The sequence below is a fragment of the Rutilus rutilus genome (genome assembly GCF_951802725.1).
Source record: "Rutilus rutilus genome assembly, chromosome: 8".
Classification (NCBI taxonomy): Eukaryota; Metazoa; Chordata; class Actinopteri; order Cypriniformes; family Leuciscidae; genus Rutilus; species Rutilus rutilus.
Genome location: NC_140222.1, coordinates 39,941,265 through 39,964,571, shown reverse-complemented (window position 1 = coordinate 39,964,571; position 23,307 = coordinate 39,941,265). Strand labels below are relative to the sequence as shown.

Here is a 23,307-nt window from a genome sequence, read left to right as displayed (position 1 = left end):
GGAATAAAACAACAAAAAAAGTAATATACATTTAGATGTTAGCCAGAAGGCATACGTACAGATTTGCAGTACTGTATATAGAACTGTATAAATATGTATTTACATAAGACTTATTATTGCCTAATGCCTGGGTGGGCAATAATAACTGTCATGTAAATGTACATATTTATATTTATACACTCTAAAAAATGCTGGGTTGTTTTAACCCAATGTTGGGTCAAATATGGACTAACCCAACGTTGGGTTAAAATGCAATTTAAAAATGGACAAACCCAGCCGTTGGGTTACATTTTTAATGTAACCAATGGAATTTGTCCATTTTTTAATTGCATTTTTGTCCATTTTTGATTTTGTCCAAAATGCAATTTGTCCATTTTTAAACTGCATTTTTTAACCCAACGTTGAGTTAGTCCATATTTGACAACCCAGCATTTTTTAGAGTGTACAGTATAAATAGATATTTTCCATTATAAAGGCTTGGTGTGTTTATTATGTTGTTTGCCATTTAGTGGAGCCATTTTTCACATTCAAGTACACACCTGTTACTGCAGCAAAATTAAGATGATTTATTCATAACTGTTGAATTTTGTTCATATTGATGGAATAGTCTTTACAAAGTCCTTAATCTTTACTATTCCCTGACTATACAAATTCATTGCCGCCCTTGTAGGCCGATGTAAAAAAGGCGTGCAACCACAGAAACCAAACCACAATATGTTTTTACTGTGGGTTTTACAGCACACATGTTGCGCTTTGCATGTTCTTGCTTTTGTATCCTGGGATTATAAAATAAAATAAAATATTGTGGTAAAAGAGTCTATGTTGGTTTTAGTTTACCTAAACAAATATTTTTTGGAGTATATAGTTTTGTCTGATGGTCCATTTCAATCCTCGCAGTGATCGTGAACTGTGAGGTAAAAGCTTAAATATATTTTATTACATTCTTTCTGTAATCTGCCTTCTCATTCTTCAGCTGATGGCAAGAACACAGGTAAGACAGTCATGAAACAGTAATGCAATAGATGTGAGGTAAAGTTTATAGCATTGTTTAGGGTTGTTGTAGTGATTTACATGTTTATTAAAGTGTACATTGCAGTGTCTGTTAATACTATCATTTCAGGCTGCTGGATTCACAGCCAGTCCTCTACAGTTACAGCTCATTATCTGCTGTCTCATCATGCTGTGTAAGAAGAAAATAGATTTTCAGTACAAATTTCAATACAAAGCTCATAGACTCTATGTAAAACCAACAATCAACAACTAACAATCTTTTGTGTGTATATGTTCAGTTTTACAGTAGTATATTGTAATTTGACTCATGACTCTTTTGGGCAACACTTTATTTTACAGTGTTAACACGTGTTACATGTAGTTACTGTAGTAATAACTATAAATGATGCATCATTGCATGCAACTAACCCTGAACCAACCCTATTCCTAACCCTGATCCTATAGTAAGTACATGCAGTTAATTATTATTACTCAGTACTTAAATATATAATTACACTGTAACAGTGACACCTTAAAATAAAGTGTAACCCTCTTTTGTTTTATTTGTGATAATAATGTTATGAATATTTTAAATTGTTAAATAATACAAAGCCCTGCACATGACATGCAGACAAAAGAATTAATTATCTCGATTTAGTAAATCGTAGACACAAATTAAGAATTCGTTCCCACAATTTATGAATTTGTTTCCTCGTTTTAGTAAATCATAGCCACGTTGAACTAATTTGTTCCCTAAATTTGATTGAACTAAAACAAGGGAACAAATTATTACAACGTGGTGGGGGGCGAAGAGCTGGTGATGACAGGACGACCAGGTGATGGGATGGTGATGATGGGACGACGAGATCCCTGCGGCGAAGATGGGAGTCAAGTCGAGTCAAGTCACCTTTACTTATATAGCACTTTTTACAATACAGATTGTTTCAAAGTAGCTTAACAAAGATAACAGGAAAATAATGCAACAAAGTTTGTTTCCAGAAGAAGTCCAGCTTAAGTAAGCTCAGTGATGTTTCATTTTTGTTGTAAAAAAGTTATTAATTTAGTTCATGCATATATACAGCCACTCTGTAGAAAACCGCGATGTCATCGTCCAGCTCAGTTCAGTTCTCATATAATGGTGTCAATGCAGGCAGATCAATAATATTGTTGAATATTAAATTAAATGTCCCCAACTAAGCAAGCCAAAAGCCAATGGTGACAAAGGCGAAAACAATATGAAAAGGAGCAGCCTGATGGCTCAGACCCAGAGCTCCCCATTGCCGACAGCCCACGGCGGAGTCGAGGGAAGGAAGAGCCAAGGTGGTGTAGTGGCTGACGACAGTTTGAGGAGCTGGGGGAGACGAGGCTGATGGATCCACAGGCGCAGACGGAGGACCGCAGGAGCCGAGAGACATCGCTGGTGAAGGACACCCAGGCGATGTCTCGGCGACGAGCATCACAGGTGGAGCCAGAGAATCCGAGGAATGGGGCGACGCTGGTGAGACCGAGGACAGGGGCATGGCTGGTGAGACCGAGGACAGGGGCATGGCTGGTGAGACCGAGGACAGGGGCATGGCTGGTGAGACCGAGGACAGGGGCGACGCTGGTGAGACCGAGGACAGGGGCGACGCTGGTGAGACCGAGGACAGGGGCGACGCTGGTGAGACCGAGGACAGGGGCGACGCTGGTGAGACCGAGGACAGCGGCGACGCTGGTGAGACCGAGGACAGGGGCGACGCTGGTGAGACCGAGGACAGGGGCGACGCTGGTGAGACCGAGGACAGGGGCGACGCTGGTGAGACCGAGGACAGGGGCGTGGCTGGTGAGACCGAGGACAGGGGCGACGCTGGTGAGACCGAGGACAGCGGCGACGCTGGTGAGACCGAGGACAGGGGCGACGCTGGTGAGACCGAGGACAGGGGCGACGCTGGTGAGACCGAGGACAGGGGTGTGGCTGGTGAGACCGAGGACAAGGGCGTGGCTGGTGAGACCGAGGACAGGGGCGACGCTGGTGAGACAGAGGACAGGGGCGACGCTGGTGAGACCGAGGACAGGGTCGTGGCTGGTGAGACCGAGGACAGGGGTGTGGCTGGTGAGACCGAGGACAGGGGCGACGCTGGTGAGACCGAGGACAGGGGCGACGCTGGTGAGACCGAGGACAGGGGCGACGCTGGTGAGACCGAGGACAGGGGCGACGCTGGTGAGACCGAGGACAGGGGCGTGGCTGGTGAGACCGAGGACAGGGGCGACGCTGGTGAGACCGAGGACAGGGGCGACGCTGGTGAGACCGAGGACAGGGGCGACGCTGGTGAGACCGAGGACAGGGGCGACGCTGGTGAGACTGAGGACAGGGGCGACGCTGGTGAGACCGAGGACAGGGGCGACGCTGAAGATGCTGCAAGAAGATCCGCAAGTCCGTAGTGTAGGCAGAGCAACGACCGACCAAGGGGGAGCCGGTGGGTTGAGGGAACCCAGTGGAGTCACATGGACGAGGGTTTCTGGAGAAGCCAAAGGTCGGAGCCGACAGGTCGACATGCTGAGATGGAACGAGGGCGTCCGAGGCCGGAGGCGGAGCTGCAGGATCCTCGACTACCGGCGCTGCTGATGGTTGCTCGACCTGCTGCTCGACGTCCTGGCAGGCCATCTTCAGGGACATAGCAGGACAGCAAACTGCCAGTAGCGGCGGGGCTGGAGGACTGGTTGAGCTCTGGGGTGATGGAAGTGAAAGGAGACATAACGATGGTGAGTAGGGTAACTTCCACACAGATCAAAGAAAATAACATATTACAATCAATTTAGGTTATTTTGCTGTCTTTAAACAGCGATGAATCTTCAAATACTGGATGGGTAAGGGTGGGAGTTGACAGTTCCTCACTGAAGTTTATCAGCCAGTCCTTGGTTCACGTTCCCACATTCACTCGCTCAGGGGCTCTACTTCTGGCGCGATGGTGAACTCTGCACGGCGGGTGGTCCCTCAGTGTCTGCGGGGGTCTCTCGCGCGTTCTCCACGGTCGAAGGTGGTAACTTCGGCTCTGGGTCTGGCTGGGTCCTGGATCGGGGACGGATGCTCTCCAGACACTGGATGATGGCTTCCTTCCAGTTCAGATCAGTGGTGTCTGGGAGGTCAACGGGAAGGTGAAAGTTCGCCCCGATCCAGAACAACGACTACAGGGTCTCATCGTCAAATTATGGCGACAATTAGTAAGTCGTGGGAACAGATTGGTAATTCGTGGTCACAATATACATGCTTTTTTTCCCCTTTATGTCATGTGCGGGGTTCCCTTTAAACAGAACCTGACCATACAACAGACAAGCCTTTTAATATTTTATTTGCAATTGTTTTCTTCCAGCTCTACTAATAAAATCTGCAGAGACTATTAACTGCTCCGAACCCACCTCAGATGCTCTCCTAACAGCCTTGAAGAAGAACATCTTTGACAAAACTGAAATTAGGCCAGTTATTAACTTGAAAACTCCCACAAACATCAGCATGTCCTTCACGCTGTATGGAATTTTTGATGTGGTAAGTTCTGATGATTACAGCCATTCTCAATTATGGCCACTCAAAATCACTATTCATTATATTAGAAACGGTGCTCAACCATTTGCAACCAAGATGCTAGCAGCGTTGTTCTGACATGAACATTTCCAGCACTCCAGACACATCTGTACAGGGTCTTTAATTTAATAATTCACATGGCATGGCATGGCATCTGAGGACTATTTCTCATTTTTCTCAGTTATTTTGCTCCAGATTCAATCATAGGCTCATTCTTATGTACTAGAGCTCGTTCGCACATGCGCACTCAAAAACGGTGATTTAAATCTCTTGACAAACGTAAATGACGTAAAAGACGTAAATGACATTATGTAATCTAAATAAAATATATAGATTGTACTGAATGTCAGCTTGCTTATTTTGCTCAGAGAAGTCCATAAAAACAAGAAACTCTGCTTCTAACCACAGCTCGAGAGCTGTCGCTCCAACCACACAACTTTGCGATGCTGTTTGCGAATGTTCGTTGGAACTATGTTTTCGGGAAACACAGACTCGTTGAACTGTCAAGTCAAGTCAAGTCATCTTCATTTATATAGCGCCTTTGACAATGTAGATTGTCTCAAAGCAGCTTTACAGAGATAAATGTATAATTGAACGTAAGATTGTTTTGGCTTTATAGCGGTTCTTTAATAAATTTATTTTCCAGCTAAAGTTAGTTTTGATTGATTCGCTTCCGTCGCAACGATCATTTGTTTTTAAATTAGGGCCGCCAAGACGACACCATTCTCTCTACACAGACTTTAAACGCGAACCTGTGAGAAACGCTGATGGCGTTTAGATGCGCATTAAGAACGGGTTCTATAGTTATGTGCGTTTGAATATATGTGTGCAGGTTTGGAATTCCCTACAAACCAAGCCTAAACAAATTACTGGTGTTTCCTTATAGTTTTGATTCAGAATTTTATTTTATCAATTCGGGGTAGATACGCAAATTGAGTTTTCCCGACGACGCTTTATCTGTAGAGTGGGAAAGGGATCCTCCATAGGGAGAGACTAGTTGGCACTTCAGCACTGCGTTGACATCGGGTCCAGGCGAAGGTCCTTCATCCGATCTGGAAACGGCCTGGATCCGGCAGGCTGCGGGAAAACCTTGGGATAAACAAAGACACTAAAATTAGCGTAGATGCCATTCTTCTCATGATGTAACAAGTACATCAGGATTTATGGGAAGTGTTCCCGGTTCCAGCTGACCTAATCTATGCAGCCTAATATTGAATTATATAAGTCTATAATGTATTATGTGAACGCTATGTCAAAGAGATGTGTCTTTAATCTAGATTTGAACTGACAGAGTGTGTCTGCTTCCCGGACAATGGTAGGAAGGCTGTTCCAAAGTTTTGGTGCTAAATAGGAAAAGGATCTACCACCAGCAGTTGATTTTGATATTCTAGGTATTATCAACTGGCCGGAATTTTGAGATCGCAATAGACGTGAAGGAGTATAATGCGTTAAGAGCTCGCTCAAGTACTGCGGACCTAAACCATTTAGTGCTTTGTAAGTAATCAGCAATATTTTAAAATTGATGCGATGTTTAATAGGGAGCCAGTGCAGTTTTGACAGAACCGGGCTAATATGGTCATACTTCCTGGTTCTGGTAAGAACTCGAGCTGCTGCGTTTTGAACTAGCTGTAGTTTGTTTATTAAGCGTGCAGGGCAACCACCCAGTAGAGCATTACAATAATCTAGCCTTGATGTCATGAACGCATGAACTAATTGTTCCGCATTTGTCAATGAGAGCATATGACGTAATTTAGATATATTTTTAAGATGGAAAAATGCGGTTTTACAGATACTAGACACGTGACTTTCAAATGAAAGATTGGTATCAAAGAGCACACCCAGGTTCCAAAGAGCACACCCAGGTTCCTAACCGACGACGAAGACTTAACAGAGCAGCCATCGAGTGTTAGACAGTATTCTAGGTTATTACGTGAAGATAGTTTATGACCTGTGCTGATAACGACGTAACTTGCGAACATTTGGCTAACGATGCTTTTGGGAAACACATCCCTGTTTATGAATAGCAATTGCTTATTGGTAATCATGAAAAAAATCTTCTTTTTTTCTCTTTCAGGATGAAAAAGCACAGAAACTTAACGCATTCCTCTGGTTGAATTTGGTAAGTTTTATTGGCCTCTTTTAATAAGTCTGATTTACTATATTACCTTTAAAACAAATCAAACTAAGTAATTTAGCAGATGCTTCTATCCATAACAACTTACAAATAAGAGCAATACAATCAGAAAAATTTAAGGCTGGTTAGTTAAAAAAAAAAAAAAAAATTATTATTATTATTTTCATCCAAACTGCATAATACTGATACTTTGTGTTTTGTAGTTGTGGAATATTGAAGGTTTGAGTTGGGATCCTGTTGAATGTGGAACAGACAGAATCTCACTTCCAAGAAAACAACTGTGGAGGCCTGATATTGTCATCAATGAATTGTGAGTTCAGAAGTATCTGTATTTCTGAATTCTGTGATCAGCTGACCATTTTCCACTTTTAATGAATATATTGCATATAATGCTGCAGTCTATATCACACATCTCATAAAATGATGTCAGCCCTCTAGGTGCTAGATTTTTTGTGGCTTGAGACTGATTTTATTTTTATTTTTTATTGTTATCAAAGCTTTGAATGTATAATAAACAACATATACTAATATATACCTCTTTTTACTTTGAAGCATTGATGAAAATAAAGTCCCAGACACATATTACCTCTACATCGAAAATAATGGTATGGTAATGGATGATTTTCCAATTCATGTCATCAGTTCTTGTAACCTGGACATCTACACCTTTCCATTCGATATTCAGAACTGCTCATTCACCTTTAATTCATACCAACACACCAGTAAGTTGGCTTGACTGAAGAGTAAATTATCATTTTTACAGTAACTACTAACTTTGTGTGACCCCATTAACTCTCATTTGTTTGGTCTTCTCTGCAGTTCTGGATGTTCAGTTGTCCATTGGTACACCGGTGGAGAAATCATTAGAATTTTCTCTTGGAGTGATGACAACTAAAGGAGAGTGGGAGCTGGTCGACATGCTTGCTCAAAAGCAGACCATACCTCCCCAGGAAATGAATATCTCACGGGACACAATTACTTACTATGTATTACAATTCTATCACAATTAAAATCAAATAAAAAAACTTAGCTATAAACCAGAAAATAAAGTTTATCAAAACCAACATACTCTCATGGCAAGTTGAATAATAATCATAATAAGCTTAAATAGGGGTAACACTTTATTTTAAGGTGACAGTTACACTTTACTACATGTACTTAGTAATAACAGTAAATTATGTATAATTACAACTAACCGTAACTCTATAGTAAGTGCATGTAGTTAAGTAATATTAATCAGCACTTATTTGACTAAGTGCAATGTAACTACGTCACCAAAATAGGATATCCAAATTAGTATCCTTTGTTGGTATTTTAATTGAATGAATCTGCATTCTAAATGAAATTGGATAAATTACTTTTGTCCTTCATTAGATTGTCCTCAGGCGTCGGGCAACGCTATACGTGGTGAACCTCCTGATTCCCAGCTGTTTCCTCATTGCTGTAGATCTATTCAGCTTTCTTCTGCCACCTCAGAATGTGGATCGATCTTCCTTCAAAATGACCCTCATCTTGGGTTACACTGTGTTCCTGCTGCTAATGAACGACCTGCTGCCCGTCACAGGAAACACCTTACCTCTCATAAGTTTGTATAGGAGATTTTTATTGTAGCGTTACACTTTTTCATAACCAGGCATGTGACAAGCTTCCAGAGTCAAGTACTTATTCTGACTGCTCTGAAAGAACAATACTCAAGTTAAGAGACAAAATGTCTTGTCATTCTTCAGAGTCACTGCTGGTTATGACAGTTTTAAAGCACCTTTTTCCTCTCTTGCCAACCGGCATTAATATTGTCAAATTTTAGCGGATTTTTAAGACATTGCATTATCTCTCTTTAATAATCAATCTCTTTCCAGATGCATTTTTCTCTCTCTGCTTGGCACTGATGGTGGTCAGTCTTCTGGAGACAATTCTTATCATAAATATTCAGTGTGGCTCCAGTAACTATGGACCGTTACCTCGATGGGCCAAGGTGCTTTTCCTCAACTACCTTGCTAAACTTGTTTTTTTAAGCAAGAAACCCAGTGACCAAAACTGTGATCTTGAAGGTGAGTCTTACAATACAAGACTATGCAATATTTTCACTCCTATTGGGGTCCTGATTCACCTATTATACTTTGCGATAATGAATCGCTGAATATATATTATCCTGGATGTGAAAAATTTAATACTGCAACAAAGACTCAAGCTTTTACTAGTTGCGTTTCTATAAAAAATGAGCAGCCTGATCAGCATGGCCATAAATGACTGAATGTCACGATTGGCCAATCAGAATCAAGTATTCAGTGAGCTATGTAATAATTATGTTCAACAAGCGTATATAGTTTCCGGAGTGTCTATTTACACCAAGTACAAACAGCCCACTTTGTTGGGACAGTAGATGCTATTTACACTAACTCTGTCCACCATTGTCTGATTGAGCCACACAAAATTATAGAAGAAACCCATCTGAAAACAGGATCAGTGGTCCGGAGAGTAAGGCGACCGACCCGAGTTCGAATTCGCCTTTTACCAAACTCATTCTTCTCCCTTTTCCCATCGCATGTCGACTCAGAGAGGTGTCTACTTTAAGTAAAAATTGTGAAAATAAAGTGGAAAGTCTGTTCACTCGGTGGCCATATTTGCAACGCCTTCGGGCAGCCATTTCGGGAATACAAGACCAAGTCCTATCTATGTGAATGGGGGCATCCTGAAATCTCAAAAAGTGCTCGCCCAACTCACATTTAAATAACATATTTCCAATCAGCAACAAACTCTTACATGAACTGTCTCATAAATGTTGTCTCTTATGCTCAAAATTAAAAAAGCAGTCCTAAATGGCAGTCCCAGAACACTGTAGCAACCAGAGCTTCTAACGGCAGCTGCAGTGGCATGATGACTAAACCAATCAGCTATTGGCTCTTTTATTTAACATTCGGGACGTATTCCGCCATCTTGCGGTTGCATTTTCTCCCATTCATAAATAATATAAGTACACAAGTAAGTGCACTTTATATCTAAAGTCTTTTGTATAGAATAGTGTGAATAAAGTGTTTGAATGCCCCTTTTTACAAGATGTAATATAAGTCTCAGGTCTCCCCAGAATGTGTCTGTGACGTTTCAACTCAAAACACCCCACAGATCATTTACTATACCATGCCCCTTTTTGGGTGGAAGCAAAAAAACGCTGTTTCTGTGTGTGTATCTTTAAATGCAAATGAGCTGCTGCTCCCCTCCCCCTTTCTAGAAGAGGGCGGAGCCTTTGCATCTAATGCCTCAGATACTCCAGACAACAACAAAAAGGAAGAAACAGCATGAGACCATTTCCACAGAACGGGTTTTTGCCTTCCACTGCGATGCGTTTCCATTATTTTCTATGCAAACACACGCTAGACGGACCTTGGTTTTTTTCTCCCAATCGGGGCCATTCTCACACAAAGTGTCTTTTCGTCTAAAAACGCGAGGTGCGGGCAGCAGAAAATGCAAGGTGTGAGATGTGTTTTTTAAAAGTTAAACTTCTATTAATTTGAGCGCTGTGTTTTTAGAGTGCCAATTCCAACGTGATCCGCTGTAAGAGATGCAAGACGCAAGCGCAATGGTCAAATACATCCGTCTAGCACATTTACATTGAAAAGCAATTGGAAAAGTAGTGCAGTGGAATGGAAATCACGTTCTGTGTTTATTGATAAAGCCAACAACATAACACTTAGATTGTCTCAGCTACATGATTAACATTCTTGTGTTTCCACTAGCTGCTCTAGCGAGGAGATAAACATGGCGGACTGTGTCCCGTCCTGTTACATTGTGACGTCACATTGGGCAAAAATGTGAACGACTCATTTTGAGACACTATATATGATTTTTAAAAATATATATATATATATATTTTTTTTTTTACCATTATAAGGTGGTTGTGTACACACTGCCGACACATTTATGCTCAAACACCATGTAAAAGTGAATTTTGCATAATAGTTACCGTATAGGGGTAGGTGAACGGAGGGCTTTAGGGGCAAGGACAAGTACTCTCCCAATAAGACGGCATCCATTTAGGATTTTAATAAATATAATTGTATACACTGAATATGTTGTTATAATTGCATACTGTTTTATAATGTACAACAATGCACTTAGGGTGCAAACAGTAAGCTATCGGCCACTATTTGCACTAAGTATAAATAGCATCTAACAACTATTTACACTTAGAGCAAAGAAAATACTGCTATATTCACTTAGTGTTAATACCATCTGCCATGCATCAAACTGTTACATTATTATTCTCTTGTACCTGTAGAGCACAGAACTGAGACCCAACGCTGTGATCCTGTAGTTGACACCCCTTCGAGCAAAGCGGTCCATAACACAACTCCTACTCTTCAGGAACTGAGGAAGATAAGCCACGAGTTACTATCCATCCGTCAGCAGGTCGATAAACATTTTAAAACTGATGAGAGCGCAGAGGAGTGGATACATTTGGGTCAAGTTATTGACCGCTTGCTTTTTGGGATGTATATTATCTTCCTCTCAGTGAGTTTCATCACTATATTTGTCTTTTGGCAGTACTGGTACAACAAAACTGCATCTTTGATATAAATAAACCAACTGAAACTATGTAGGAATAAGTGTTGAGTGTACATGATCACTGAACCTGTAACATATTGCCATTTATTATATCGGTAGCACTTTATTTTACAGTCCTGTTTCCCATGTACATACTATGAACTTATTTTAAGTACCTTAATAACTGGGAAATATCTAGGTATTAACCCTGAACCTACCACAAAACCTAACATTAACCCATTACTTTATACCAGTACTTTCTAAGGTAACTACACTGTAAGTACACATACTGTAAAATAAAGTGCAACCATTAAGTCTAATGGTATGTAATAATGCTGTATGGCTAAAAGTGCATATTATCTGCAAAAGTTCTGTACTTTTATATTTGTTATCATAAATTTGTAGTCCTATTATAGGTCTAAGGGTTCATGCACATATATACTGAGCTGTTGGAAATGAATGCACATCACAAATGTATTTCTGTAATGTTTAAATACCTTTTAGGTTACTGATATCTTATGATATATTATGAGTTAAATAGAATAAAACATGGTTTTGGAATTAAAATACTGTATAATTTAACTGTCGCTGTCTACCCACTACCCTACATATGACAAGGATGGATGGATGTTACCATGTTGTTTCTTCTAAAACGCTCCGTCCATTTTCTTTTTCCCCTCTTGAAAAATCTTCTGATATCATATATAAGGAAGTTATCTTTATCTTTTATCTGTTAATATGATGTTAATAGGTAGGATTTTTGGACACTTTAGGAAACTTGCTTCAGAGGAGCAAAATATATGGACACAATTTCAAATTTTTTAATTATTTAACAATTTATACTTTATATAATCATGAACAATAAGATTAGGAACAATAATTACCAATGTACAGTATTACATTTCATGTTGACATTATCTGTACTTCTGTTGTCCAGTAGGTGAGGGTGAAAAAATAACTTTCAGTTGCATTTCTGTGATTTGTGCTGTCACAAACTGGATCAGTTGTGACAGCTGCAGTGATATATATTATATGTCTTTGGACAGTTTCCATGCAATTTCAATCAGCCAAGACTGAATGAGACATTAGCAAGCTCAAACCTCATATCAAACCACTGCTTACATGTAAAAATCACATTGATAATACAAATTGTATCACCATTCGTAAGTTTTTATTCTGCTATGGGGTGGTGTGGCGCAATGGATAAGACAAATGCCTTTGGTGTGAGAGACCCGGGTTCGAATCCACTATGAGACACCAATGTGTCCCTGAGCAAGACACTTAACCCCTAGTTGCTCCAGAGGCGTGCGACCTCTGACATATATAGCAATTGTAAATCGCTTTGGATAAAAGCGTCAGATAAATGTAAATGTAAATGCTATAGTCCACTATCTCTGTTACTTTGACTGGTAAAGCATGCAGTGTTGACCTTTGGAAAGAAACAGATACTGTATGTGCCTGCCAGTTTCAGTTTTGTTTCTTATGACTTGCAAATTAAAAATGGACTTTTTGAGTCACTCAACAAAGACCTCAAAATAATCAGTGTGAATACGTTTATGAATGTAATGGGAAATATGTAATGATCCAGCATGATCTCATTGTTAATACGTAGGTATTAATACGTAACTTTCAAAGACACAAAACATACTTTTTTGTATGTTTGGATAGATTCTGAAACATATAATATGGACGTATCGGCAACATTTAAACGTAGCATTTTTACATTAATGAATCTTTCATATCATGAATATATCTGTATATTTCCCTTTTACCATTTTATAGATAAATGTAAGATCCCTTAACCCTACTCCCAAATCTAAACATTCCCATATTAAACAGAATATAAAAAGAATAAAATGTATGTGTAGGAAAATTCAAATTTTAGTAACAATATATCATTAAAAACATATTATGAGCCGCTAATCCTACTCCTAGCCCTAAACATACCCATAACCATTTCTTAAAACTGCATACAGTTATGAAGAAAAACATAACAGACAGACAAGTGTCAGGATTCACTGAAATGAAGGACCCAAATGCAGTTAGAAGCACAATCAAAAGGTTTTATTCAGTGACAAATAGATGGCGAGCTGACAAATTCTTGATCAGCAATCCAAGGGCACAATGGAAAGAAAGGTCAAAGTCCAGGCAGTGGTCAGATACCAGGCAAGCGGCTGCAATAGTCAGGGTCATTAAAGATGATAGCTCAACCAATCAAACTAAGAAGGATCCAGGGATATAAATAACAGTACTGTTACAGTACGAATGTCAGGGGGGAGCTTGTTCCAGAGTTTAGGGCCAGCAACAGCAAAGCCCTATCACCCCACAGTTTATACCTCGACTTTGGGACCTGTAAAGTCTGTTGATCAGAAGACCGCAACCAAGCCAGTGTAGAGTACCTAGAACTGGAGTGATGTGTGCGCTTCTAGGTGTACTTGTTAAAAAAACGAGCAGCAGCGTTTTGTACAAGTTGAAGACGGGAAAGGGATATTTGACTCAGACCAACATAAAGAGCATTGCAATAATCAAGCCTTGAACTAATAAAGGCATGTAAAGCCTTTTCTAAATCGTGCCTTTTAAGAAAAGGCTTAACTTTAGTCAAAAGACGAAGTTGGAAAAAGCTCATTTTAACCACATTGCTAATCTGTTTATCAAATTTCATGCCGCAATCGAAAGTCACTCCCAATTTTCTGACAGTTTGCTTGGCGCACGAAGTCAAAGCTCCCAAACTTAAAGCTGGATTAACTGACATGCATTTTGTATTGAAGATAATGCATTCAGTTTTATCTTCGTTCAACTTAAGGAAGTTCAGAGAAAGCCACAACTTAATATGATCAATGCAATTTTGCAAACGGTTTAATGCAATACTGTCATTTGATTTCATAGGCAGATAAATTTGCAAATCATCTGCATAACAATGAAATGACAGATTATGCTCGTTTATCATAAAACAGGGTGGGGCCAAGAACTGAACCCTGGGGCACACCACAATAGAGAGGAGCAGACGATGAGGAGAAATCACCCATTGTGACAGAGAAACTCCTATTTGTCAAATAGGAGCTAAACCATTTAAGTGCGGATCCTTGAATGCCTACACAATGCTCAAGGCGTGCGAGAAGGGTTGAATGGTTCACTGTATCAAATGCTGCTGTTAAATCCAGAAGCATTAATACAGTAGGATCCCCCTGAATCTACAGACAAGGCTATATCATTGTGAACCCTTAACAGTGCCGACTCAGTGCTATGACGTGGTCTAAAACAAGATTGAAATTTCTCAAACACTGAGTTCTGTTGTAGAAAAGCTTGTAACTGAATTAAAAACAACTTTTTCCAACACCTTCGAAAGAAAGGGCAGATGTGAACACATTAGGATCAAGATTGGGTTTTTTAAGCAGGGGTCTAACCACGGCATGTTTAAAAGCATCCGGGACAGAGCCAGAACTAAGACAAACATTTAAAAACATAAGCAAACTCGACCCAAGAGTGCTAAAAAAAACCTTGAGCATCCAGGCAGGGACAATATCTAAAATACAGTTGGTAGGTTTCATGTGGCATACAACCTGAGAGAGCATCGACAGAGAGATAGGTTTGAATTCCCCAAAAACAACTGAATACAAATGATCAGCAGGTACAAACACACTAAGATCAACACTGGCATTTTGCCTAACTAAAGCTACTTTATCGACAAAGTAACATAAAAACTTCTCACACAATCTGGTTGAAGCCTCTGTCAAAGCAAAAGTGTGTGGATTCAAAACAGAGTTAATAGTGTTGAATAACATCTTAGGTTCATGACAGCTGTTAACTATGACAGATGAGAGATAGTCCATCTTTGCCACTGTAGCAGGGTGACTGAATCCACTAATGAGGATTTCATTCACCTGTGCTTAATTTAAGCCCCGCACCTTGTTTGATATAAGGGATGTGTGTTTGCCACATGGCATGCGTCTTGGTATCGGCCTTGTGACGTCATCCATGGTTGCCGCAGGCTTGGACTATAAGCTGGCTTCCTTGTCTGCTGTGTGCTGGCTGCCCGCCCACACCTCACAGGTATGAGTAGCCGTTTTTATATAACAAGAAGAAATTGACCGCGGCTGATTATTTACACTTTGTTTTCGGTGGCATTGATAGCATGTCATTGAGAGCATGCGTTCCTGACTGAGCTGCTGATATGGTGCGCGACTGCGAAGCGGTTTGTGCGCCGGGATTATTCTGCGGTATGTAAGATTTTAGTCTTGTGTGTTAATGATTTGCTTCTGTTTTTAACATTATCTTTCTGCTCGGCAGGCCCCCCTGCGTAACTGACGGTCTCTTGGGCTATTCATGAGAATCGAGTATCAATGCTGAACTGTGATCGCGTATAATTGCGACTGCGTCGCTGTTTTGCCTCGACGTTCATCACAATAGCAACTATTAACTGCTGTGACTTTGTCGCACGTTGCTATTGAGTACTGTGTATTCCTCTGACTGTGCGAGCTGGTTGGTTGTCCCCTCTGGCCACCGTCTATTGAGTTCCATTGGTTTGAAGCATCTTGTATGTATGTTTAACTGTGGGTAATGTATGGTTGTTTGTTTGATTTATTTGGTTTATTTCAATGTCAACTCGTTTTTATGTGGTACTGAGTCCTAATTATGTCAAGTGGTTTAGACCTTTGAATTATTTGACTTGTTTTATTCTTTTGGATTGTATTCATGTTTTGTTTCTCATTTTTTGTCTTTGTTGCAGGAGCTGGGGGTTTCTGGAGGGTGAAGGCGACGCTGCCATTTGTGTGGTGTGTTCACACCTAGTGCTGTGTGTCTTCTGGCATTTAACCCTTCACGTGTGTGTGGGTATTTGTAGTGGATTATTTGGGCGGGTTTGTTTTCCAATTTGGCAGCCAGCCCGGACCTCCAGATACCTCTGCTCTACAAATTGTTTCTACAAATTGAGTTTATTTAAAGTGTATGTATGAGTAGATGCAAATTGATGGTATTCATTTATATTAATGCCAAATGTGAGTTTTTAACGTTGAAATATCTAGCTATTTATCATTCAACATTGACGAGCAAAATAAACTTTTCTATTTTTCTATGTCTCATGTCCTCTCACCCATCCACTCAAAACGAACCTGTGTGCCCTTAGGGCTATTTCCCTGGTTTTCCGGGGTGGCGTAGTCGATCATATATTGCCATTTCTGTTAAAAGTGTGGTAAACCTTTCTCAATTCTCTTACCCTCGCAACGCCATAGCGCTACACCACCTTTACTGCCCTCTGATACTCTACAAGACTATCCCTTAACATTCCCAGAGAAACCTGCAATTTGTCCTTCTTCCACCTCCTTTCAGCTTGTCTGCCGTGTTGCCTTATGGTCCTTGTGTTGTCGTTTAACCAGGGGTCCACTTTAGGTTTAATAAACTTAAATTGATAAGGGGCAACAGAGTCTAGGATTTCAGCACTTGTAGAATAGAATGCAGAGAGAATGTTATCTGGGGAAGATGGAAGAACCATACCATTCTTGGCATAAAACTGAGAGCCCAAGAACATCGAAGCAAACTCTCCAGCTGAAGAGGGTGTGAAACAGCGACGCCTAGAGACTGAAGGTACAGGTTTAGGAGGTTGTGGAACACTGATCACAAATTTAATGGGGAAGTGATCCGAAATACCTGATTCTAATATTTCTGTGACTGATACTGAAAGACCAAGAGAAATAATGAGATCCAAAGTATGGCCAAGATTATGTGTTGGCCCATTTACACATTGATTAAGGCCAAAAGAGTTTAACAGATTTTTAAAATCATTAGCAAATAGATTTAAGGGGCAACAAACATGAATGTTGAAATCCCCACAGATCAGGAGCTTATCAAATTTCGGAACAACGTCAGCCAAAAACTCAGAAAACTCACAGATAAAATCTTTGTTGGGTTTTGGTGGACGATAAATGACAGCAAATAACACAGGTGAATTCAGGTCAGCCACAAACAATTGAAGCTCAAAACTAGCATAACAGTAAGCAGGTAGTAATCTGCATCTATAATCGTCCTTAAAGAGAGAAGCCAAACCACCACCTCGACCTGAAGCTTGCGGGGTATTGAAAAAAGAGCAGCCGGGGGGGAGGAGCTCCGTGAAAGCACCACTCTCCCCTGGTTTCAGCCAGGTCTCTGTCAGGAGAAAAAAGTCAAGAGCATTAGTCATAAAAAAGTCACTAAGGATAAAAGTCTTACTCGTGACTGATCTGGTGTTGACCAGTGCCATGCAAATCAAGCACGGACCAGTCTTTTGTGAAGCCCGACTAAGCGGGCGGACATTCCCGAGCACGCAGTCACATTCAGAAAGCCTCACACTCCGGCAGCGATGAAGCAAGCACCCAGAGTCAGACAGATCCCGTACCCCTGGTCGAGGGAGACTGATGACAGTGAAACTCCATCCATCGCAGGGTCCATCCCCAGGGGTGAATCCCCTCCACCGAGATAATAGACCCCAAGAACAAAACCGACTGGGCATGAAAAGTACACTTCTCTGCCTACACAAACAACTGATTCTCCAGCAACTGCTGAAGCACTTGCCTGACGTGCTGGACATGCACTTGGAATGAACGAGAAAACATTTTTATCTGCCCAGTTAATATGAGGATTATGAAGGGAAAGCTAAGGGTGACCCAACACAATGGGAACAGAAGGTGAATTAAATAAATAAAACTCTAGTTCCTCCCAGTGGTTACCAGAGGTCCCAAACTCACCGGACCAGTGATCTGAGTAACTGCCATGAGCTGTTGTCCATGAAGGGAGAGAATAAATAGGAAGACCATATTGATGAGCTCAATCGACATCAACGAAATTCCCCTCTGCTCCCGAGTCAATGAGCACAGAGCATTTAATGACCGAGCCATTCAGTAACACTGAAGCAGGAAGGAGAGTACGAGAGCCCAGTGATGGAGAGATTGAAGTGTAGCCCGCCAGAACTCTCCTATCTTGTGGTGGGCATTGGCTTTTACTGGACAAACAGCCGCAATGTGACTATGACCGCCACAAAAAGCCCCTTTAAAAGTCGACGTTGCTTCTCTTTGGTAGTAAGATGCATTCTCCCCAATTGCATAGGTTCAGGGTCAGATGATTCGGGGACTCGGAAAGCATTTCCGAAAGAACTTTACGCCTCAATTCCATGTGGGAATCCAAACGAATGGCGAGATCAATAATGTCATCCAGCAGCTCCAAGGGGGTCGCAAGCATAGATTTCATCATTAACGTCCGCCACCAATCCATCCAAAAAATGCTCGGAGCTGGTTCCACTCACTTGTGGCTGCAAGAGTCTTAAATTCGATAGCATAATCAGCAACTGATTTGTTGCCTTGACGTAGCACAGCCAATTGCCGGGAAGCCTCCTTGCCAAACCCAGGTCTGTCAAATACTTTAATCATTTCAGCTTTGAATAATTTAAAATCCTCATCGCACGAAGAACAAGAGTCGCAGATGTCAGTGCCCCAGTCTGCCCATCCAGACAGAAGAGAAATGACGTAAGCCACTCCATCTGACGCGTGAGTCTGGGATTGGAGTGAAAACACTACTTCACACTGAATAAGAAACGAACGACAATTAGTTGGTTCCTTCGCATAAATAGGTGGATTAATAATATGTGGCTTGTGACCAGTGGACTGTTGGGGTGCTGGAGGCGTGGCATTGAGATTGACGGGCTGGAGGTGGCGTAACTGGTCAGAGAGTTCAGTGACCCACGCAACCAGAGCATCCACGGTATGACGAGCATGAGAAAGTTCCTCAGCCTGACGATTCAACATCACTCCCTGGAGATCAACAGCAGCTCGGAGCTGAGCCTCTTCTGCTGGGTCCATACTGGCCAGTGTGTTATGTCAGGATTCACTGAAATGAAGGACCCAAATGAAGTTAGAAGCACAATCAAAAAGTTTTATTCAGTGACAAATAGATGGCGAGCTGACAAATTCTAGATCAGCAATTCAAGGGCACAATTGAAGGAAAGGTCAAAGTCCAGGCAGTGGTCAGATACCAGGCAAGCGGCTGCAATAGTCAGAGACAGGCGAGGGTCATTAAAGATGATAGCTCAACCAATCAAACTTAGAAGGATCCAGGGATATAAATAACAATCCAGAGCAAGAGTCCAAAATCCTGATGAACAAGCCACTGGTCAGGGAGCATAGACAGTCCTCAAAGGCATCAAAGGCAATGACTGGACAGAAAAAAAGAAGAAAAAAAACACAACAAGACCGATAACTGATGAAACAAAACAAGAGACCTGTGTAAAGCGTGAACGACAAAACACAATGGCAAAGAAAAAGTGAAAACATAAGGTTTAAATAAGGAGAGAATAGATAAGAAATCAACAAACAGCTGCAAATGCGAGCACAACCGCGCAGATTGCTAAACGTGATCTGGCACGCTCGAACGAAAAGAAAAGAAAAGAAAAGAAAAGAAAACAAACAGCTGCGAGGTCGTGCACAACATTAGTTAAGTGGGGCCGGCACGTGCAACCGAAAACAAAAACAAAGACACATGCAGAAGAAAAGAGACAGATCAAACCTGAGCCCTGACAGACAAGTGTAATCAATAATTTATTTGTTGCGAAAATGTCAAAAAAATGACGATGCGTTGCAGTCGCAGTCCTCTCTGGTGGTATATAATAATTTTGTATGAGGTACAGAGCAGAATTGAAGTTATTAATCCATGAAAATGTTAATCCTGCTTCCCACCTGAAGGCGCACATTTCCCAATTTTTTATGTACATCGACATGAATAAAATGTGTCTTTTGTGAATTTATGTTGTGTTTTGGTGTATTTTATGGATCTATTCTCAGTTGCTGTATAGGAGAAAACTTATTACTGATTCGTTCTTTATTGTTTTAATAAAATGTGTAAATACATCCTTATTATCAGTTATTCCCTTTGCCTTCATATGGAAGCACCACAGAAACCACCATATTTGTAAAGTGGGATTTACACGACATATGTTTTGCTTTGCATATTTTTGGCTTCTCAGACTCATGGGATGTACACAAATATCTAGGCAAATCAGTGTTGGTATATAGTTTGACACTGTATTTAAATCACAGACTCACAGACATAAAACTGTAAGTTTAATAATACATTTAATTTTATAGCATAGCCTACTCATTGCCAACTGTTTTCACATTCTTGAGAAGGTGATGGCAGTATCTTTGCTCTCGAGATCATGGGTAAGACATTGTCTTAAAAATCTTAATGTATTAATAAAAATTTCTGATATTTTTCTGAATGTTTTTTTTAAAACATAAAACTGTGTAAATGTCAGGTTTATGAGATTTTAAAAAATGTATTCAATAGTGATTAATACTATACTGTGGTTCATCTTCTGTATTGTGGTGCCATTACATATGTGATGAATATGTTTAATGTATATAATATGTAATCATTTCCAGAGGCAGTTTACACATTTAGATGTTTATTATGATATTTGAACATGTTACACATCACATGTAATATGTACACTGTAGTGTAAAATGCTACTCATTGAGTTCAAATGTCTATTACTAGACATCAAATATTCACAAATCTTCAAAAATTCTGTATGAAAATTCTCATCACATTTTATAAAAGCAACATTATAATGGCAAATGTACAGTGACATTTCAGGTAAAAAATAAAAATAAAAATAAAAACCTTATATATATATATATATATATATATATATATATATATATATATATATATATATATATATCACACGTTGCCATTTTTGTTTTTTTTAGATGTGGTAAAAAGCACTTGCTAATCCAACAAATAACTTTACCATCATTACAGGCTGCTGAATACACAGCTAGTCTTCCACAATTCCGGCTCATCATTATCTACAGTCTCCTAATGCAGTGTAAGAAATTATATTTTCATTAAAAATAATACAGTTGCACACACACCAAATCATTTTCACATCACTTTAGTTAAAAAAGCTTTAATCAACAAAGTAATTAACAAAGTTATGTAAAGCTTGATGGTTACACACTGTTGTTGCTTGTGTAGATTGTAATACTATATGTATGAAAATACATGAATCATATGTAAAGGTAAAGGAATTGGTCATACAAAACAAAACTTGTTAAAAAATTTTTATTTTTTTTTTCTGTCATTTGCTAACCCTCGGCTCATTTTGATGACAGAATTTTTCTTTTATTTTGGGTGAATAAATAATAAATGTTAAGTGAGAAATTTAAGTGATCAGTTGATAATCTGCCAAGCATTATATGAAACATTAAATAAAATGATGTTTGTGTAATGCTATTCTAAAAATGTATTGTAAACTGTTGTCCAAGTTTCCGTCTCAGATTCAGACAAAAAGATGTTCAATTGATATTTTACTTATTTCACTGATCTGAAAACACTTGTTTTTCATGACTACCTCTTGTTAATTTGTTTAATATATTAATTTATTCTTACAGCACTATTAATGAAACCTGCAGGGACTATTAACTGCTCCGAACCGACTACAGATGCTCTTTTAACAGCCCTGAAGGATAGCATCTTTGGCAAAACTGAAGTGAGGCCAGTTATTTACCCGAAAACTCCCACAAACATCAGTGTGAGCTTCACTCTGTATGGAATTTTAGATGTGGTAAGTTTATTTAATATCACTGGCAATCAAATGTGTGAGAAATTATGTACATTCTTATTGTTTTTTCTTTCAGGATGAAAAAGCTCAATTATTTGACTCGTACATTTGGACGTATTTGGTAAGACCTTCTGCAGCCTTTTTTAGGCATTTAAAGAAGTGAGATCCCTCAGTGTTTCGTGCAGCCTTTACTATAATGATATTTTGTTTTGTAGATGTGGAATATTGAAGGTTTGAGTTGGGATCCTGTTGAATGTGGAACAGACAGAATCTCACTTCCAAGAAAACAACTGTGGAGGCCTGATGTTGTCATCAATGAATTGTGAGTTCAGAAGTATCAAGCTATTATATTTGATTTACTGTACAGTATGTCAGTGCTGATTATTGCAAGTAAATCTGAAATCTTTCTCCTGCATATCATGAAATGTTACAAGACTTTTTGCACTTTGTTACATTTGACTAAAAAGCATACTCAAAAGCTTTAATAAATGTGATGGATAATCGAAGGATTGCCCTGTAACATACCCTGCATACTACCCTTTCCTAATGCTGCTGTTTTTTGTTTGTTTTTACTCTAAAGCATGGATGAAAATAAAGTCCCAGACACATATTACCTTTATGTCCAACATACTGGTGAGGTAATGGATGATCTTCCAATTCATGTGATCAGTTCCTGCAACATGGACATCTACACCTTTCCATTCGATACTCAGAAATGTACATTTACTTTTAATTCATACCAGCTCTTTGGTACGTTGGCTTGACTGGAGGGTAGATTTTCAGTAATAACTACAACATTTGTGACCCCGTCATCTCTCTCTCATTGTTTGGTCTTCTCTACAGCGTCGGATGTTCAATTGTCTTTTTCTGAACCAGTGGAGAAAACACTTGAAAATTCCCTAAATGCAATGAAAACTAAAGGAGAGTGGGAGCTAGTCACCATATTAGCTGAAAAACCTGTATTACTTCCTGAAGAGCTAAACAATCATTTTGATGCACTCATTTACTATGTATGAACACACAAAAGTTACATTTCTATAACTTGGATAAGGATAAATTAGGAAAAAAAAAAAATTCCTTTATACATATTTTAATCAAATTAATTTTTATTGGAACATGTATTACAGATTTTATATTTTATGATTCAGATCGTTCTCAGGCGTCGACCCACCATGTACGTGGTGAACCTCCTGATTCCCAGCTGTTTCCTCATTGCTGTAGATCTATTCAGCTTTCTTCTGCCACCTCAGAATGTGGATCGATCTTCCTTCAAAATGACCCTCATCTTGGGTTACACTGTGTTCCTGCTGCTAATGAACGACCTGCTGCCCGTCACAGGAAACACCTTACCTCTCATAAGTTTGTATAGGAGCTTTTTATTGTAGCGTTACACTTTTTCATAACCAGGCATGTGACAAGCTTCCAGAGTCAAGTGCTTATTCTGGCTGCACTGAAAGAAAAATGCTCAAGATAAGTTTGGGGTTAATTTGTAATTGTGTA

General features: G+C 39.9%; 2 protein-coding genes across 2 annotated transcripts; both read left to right on the top strand.

Moving 5' to 3' along the window:
* Positions 1-3,935: 3,935 nt before the first annotated feature.
* Positions 3,936-11,917, top strand: LOC311295658 (5-hydroxytryptamine receptor 3C; the record flags this gene model as incomplete). The annotated part of the gene is made up of 9 exons (XM_084417123.1): positions 3,936-4,026; positions 4,341-4,513; positions 6,624-6,668; positions 6,887-6,993; positions 7,236-7,405; positions 7,503-7,669; positions 8,058-8,268; positions 8,540-8,731; positions 10,957-11,917. 9 exons carry the CDS (start codon positions 3,936-3,938, stop codon positions 11,253-11,255), a joined length of 1,455 nt encoding a protein of 484 aa, XP_084273249.1. The 3' UTR covers positions 11,256-11,917.
* Positions 11,918-20,276: 8,359 nt separating this feature from the next.
* Positions 20,277-22,859, top strand: LOC311296201 (5-hydroxytryptamine receptor 3A-like). The gene is made up of 6 exons (XM_084417879.1): positions 20,277-20,401; positions 21,006-21,072; positions 21,638-21,810; positions 21,884-21,928; positions 22,023-22,129; positions 22,388-22,859. Exons 1-6 carry the CDS (start codon positions 20,372-20,374, stop codon positions 22,569-22,571), a joined length of 606 nt encoding a protein of 201 aa, XP_084274005.1. The 5' UTR covers positions 20,277-20,371; the 3' UTR covers positions 22,572-22,859.
* The last annotated feature ends 448 nt before the right edge of the window (positions 22,860-23,307 follow it).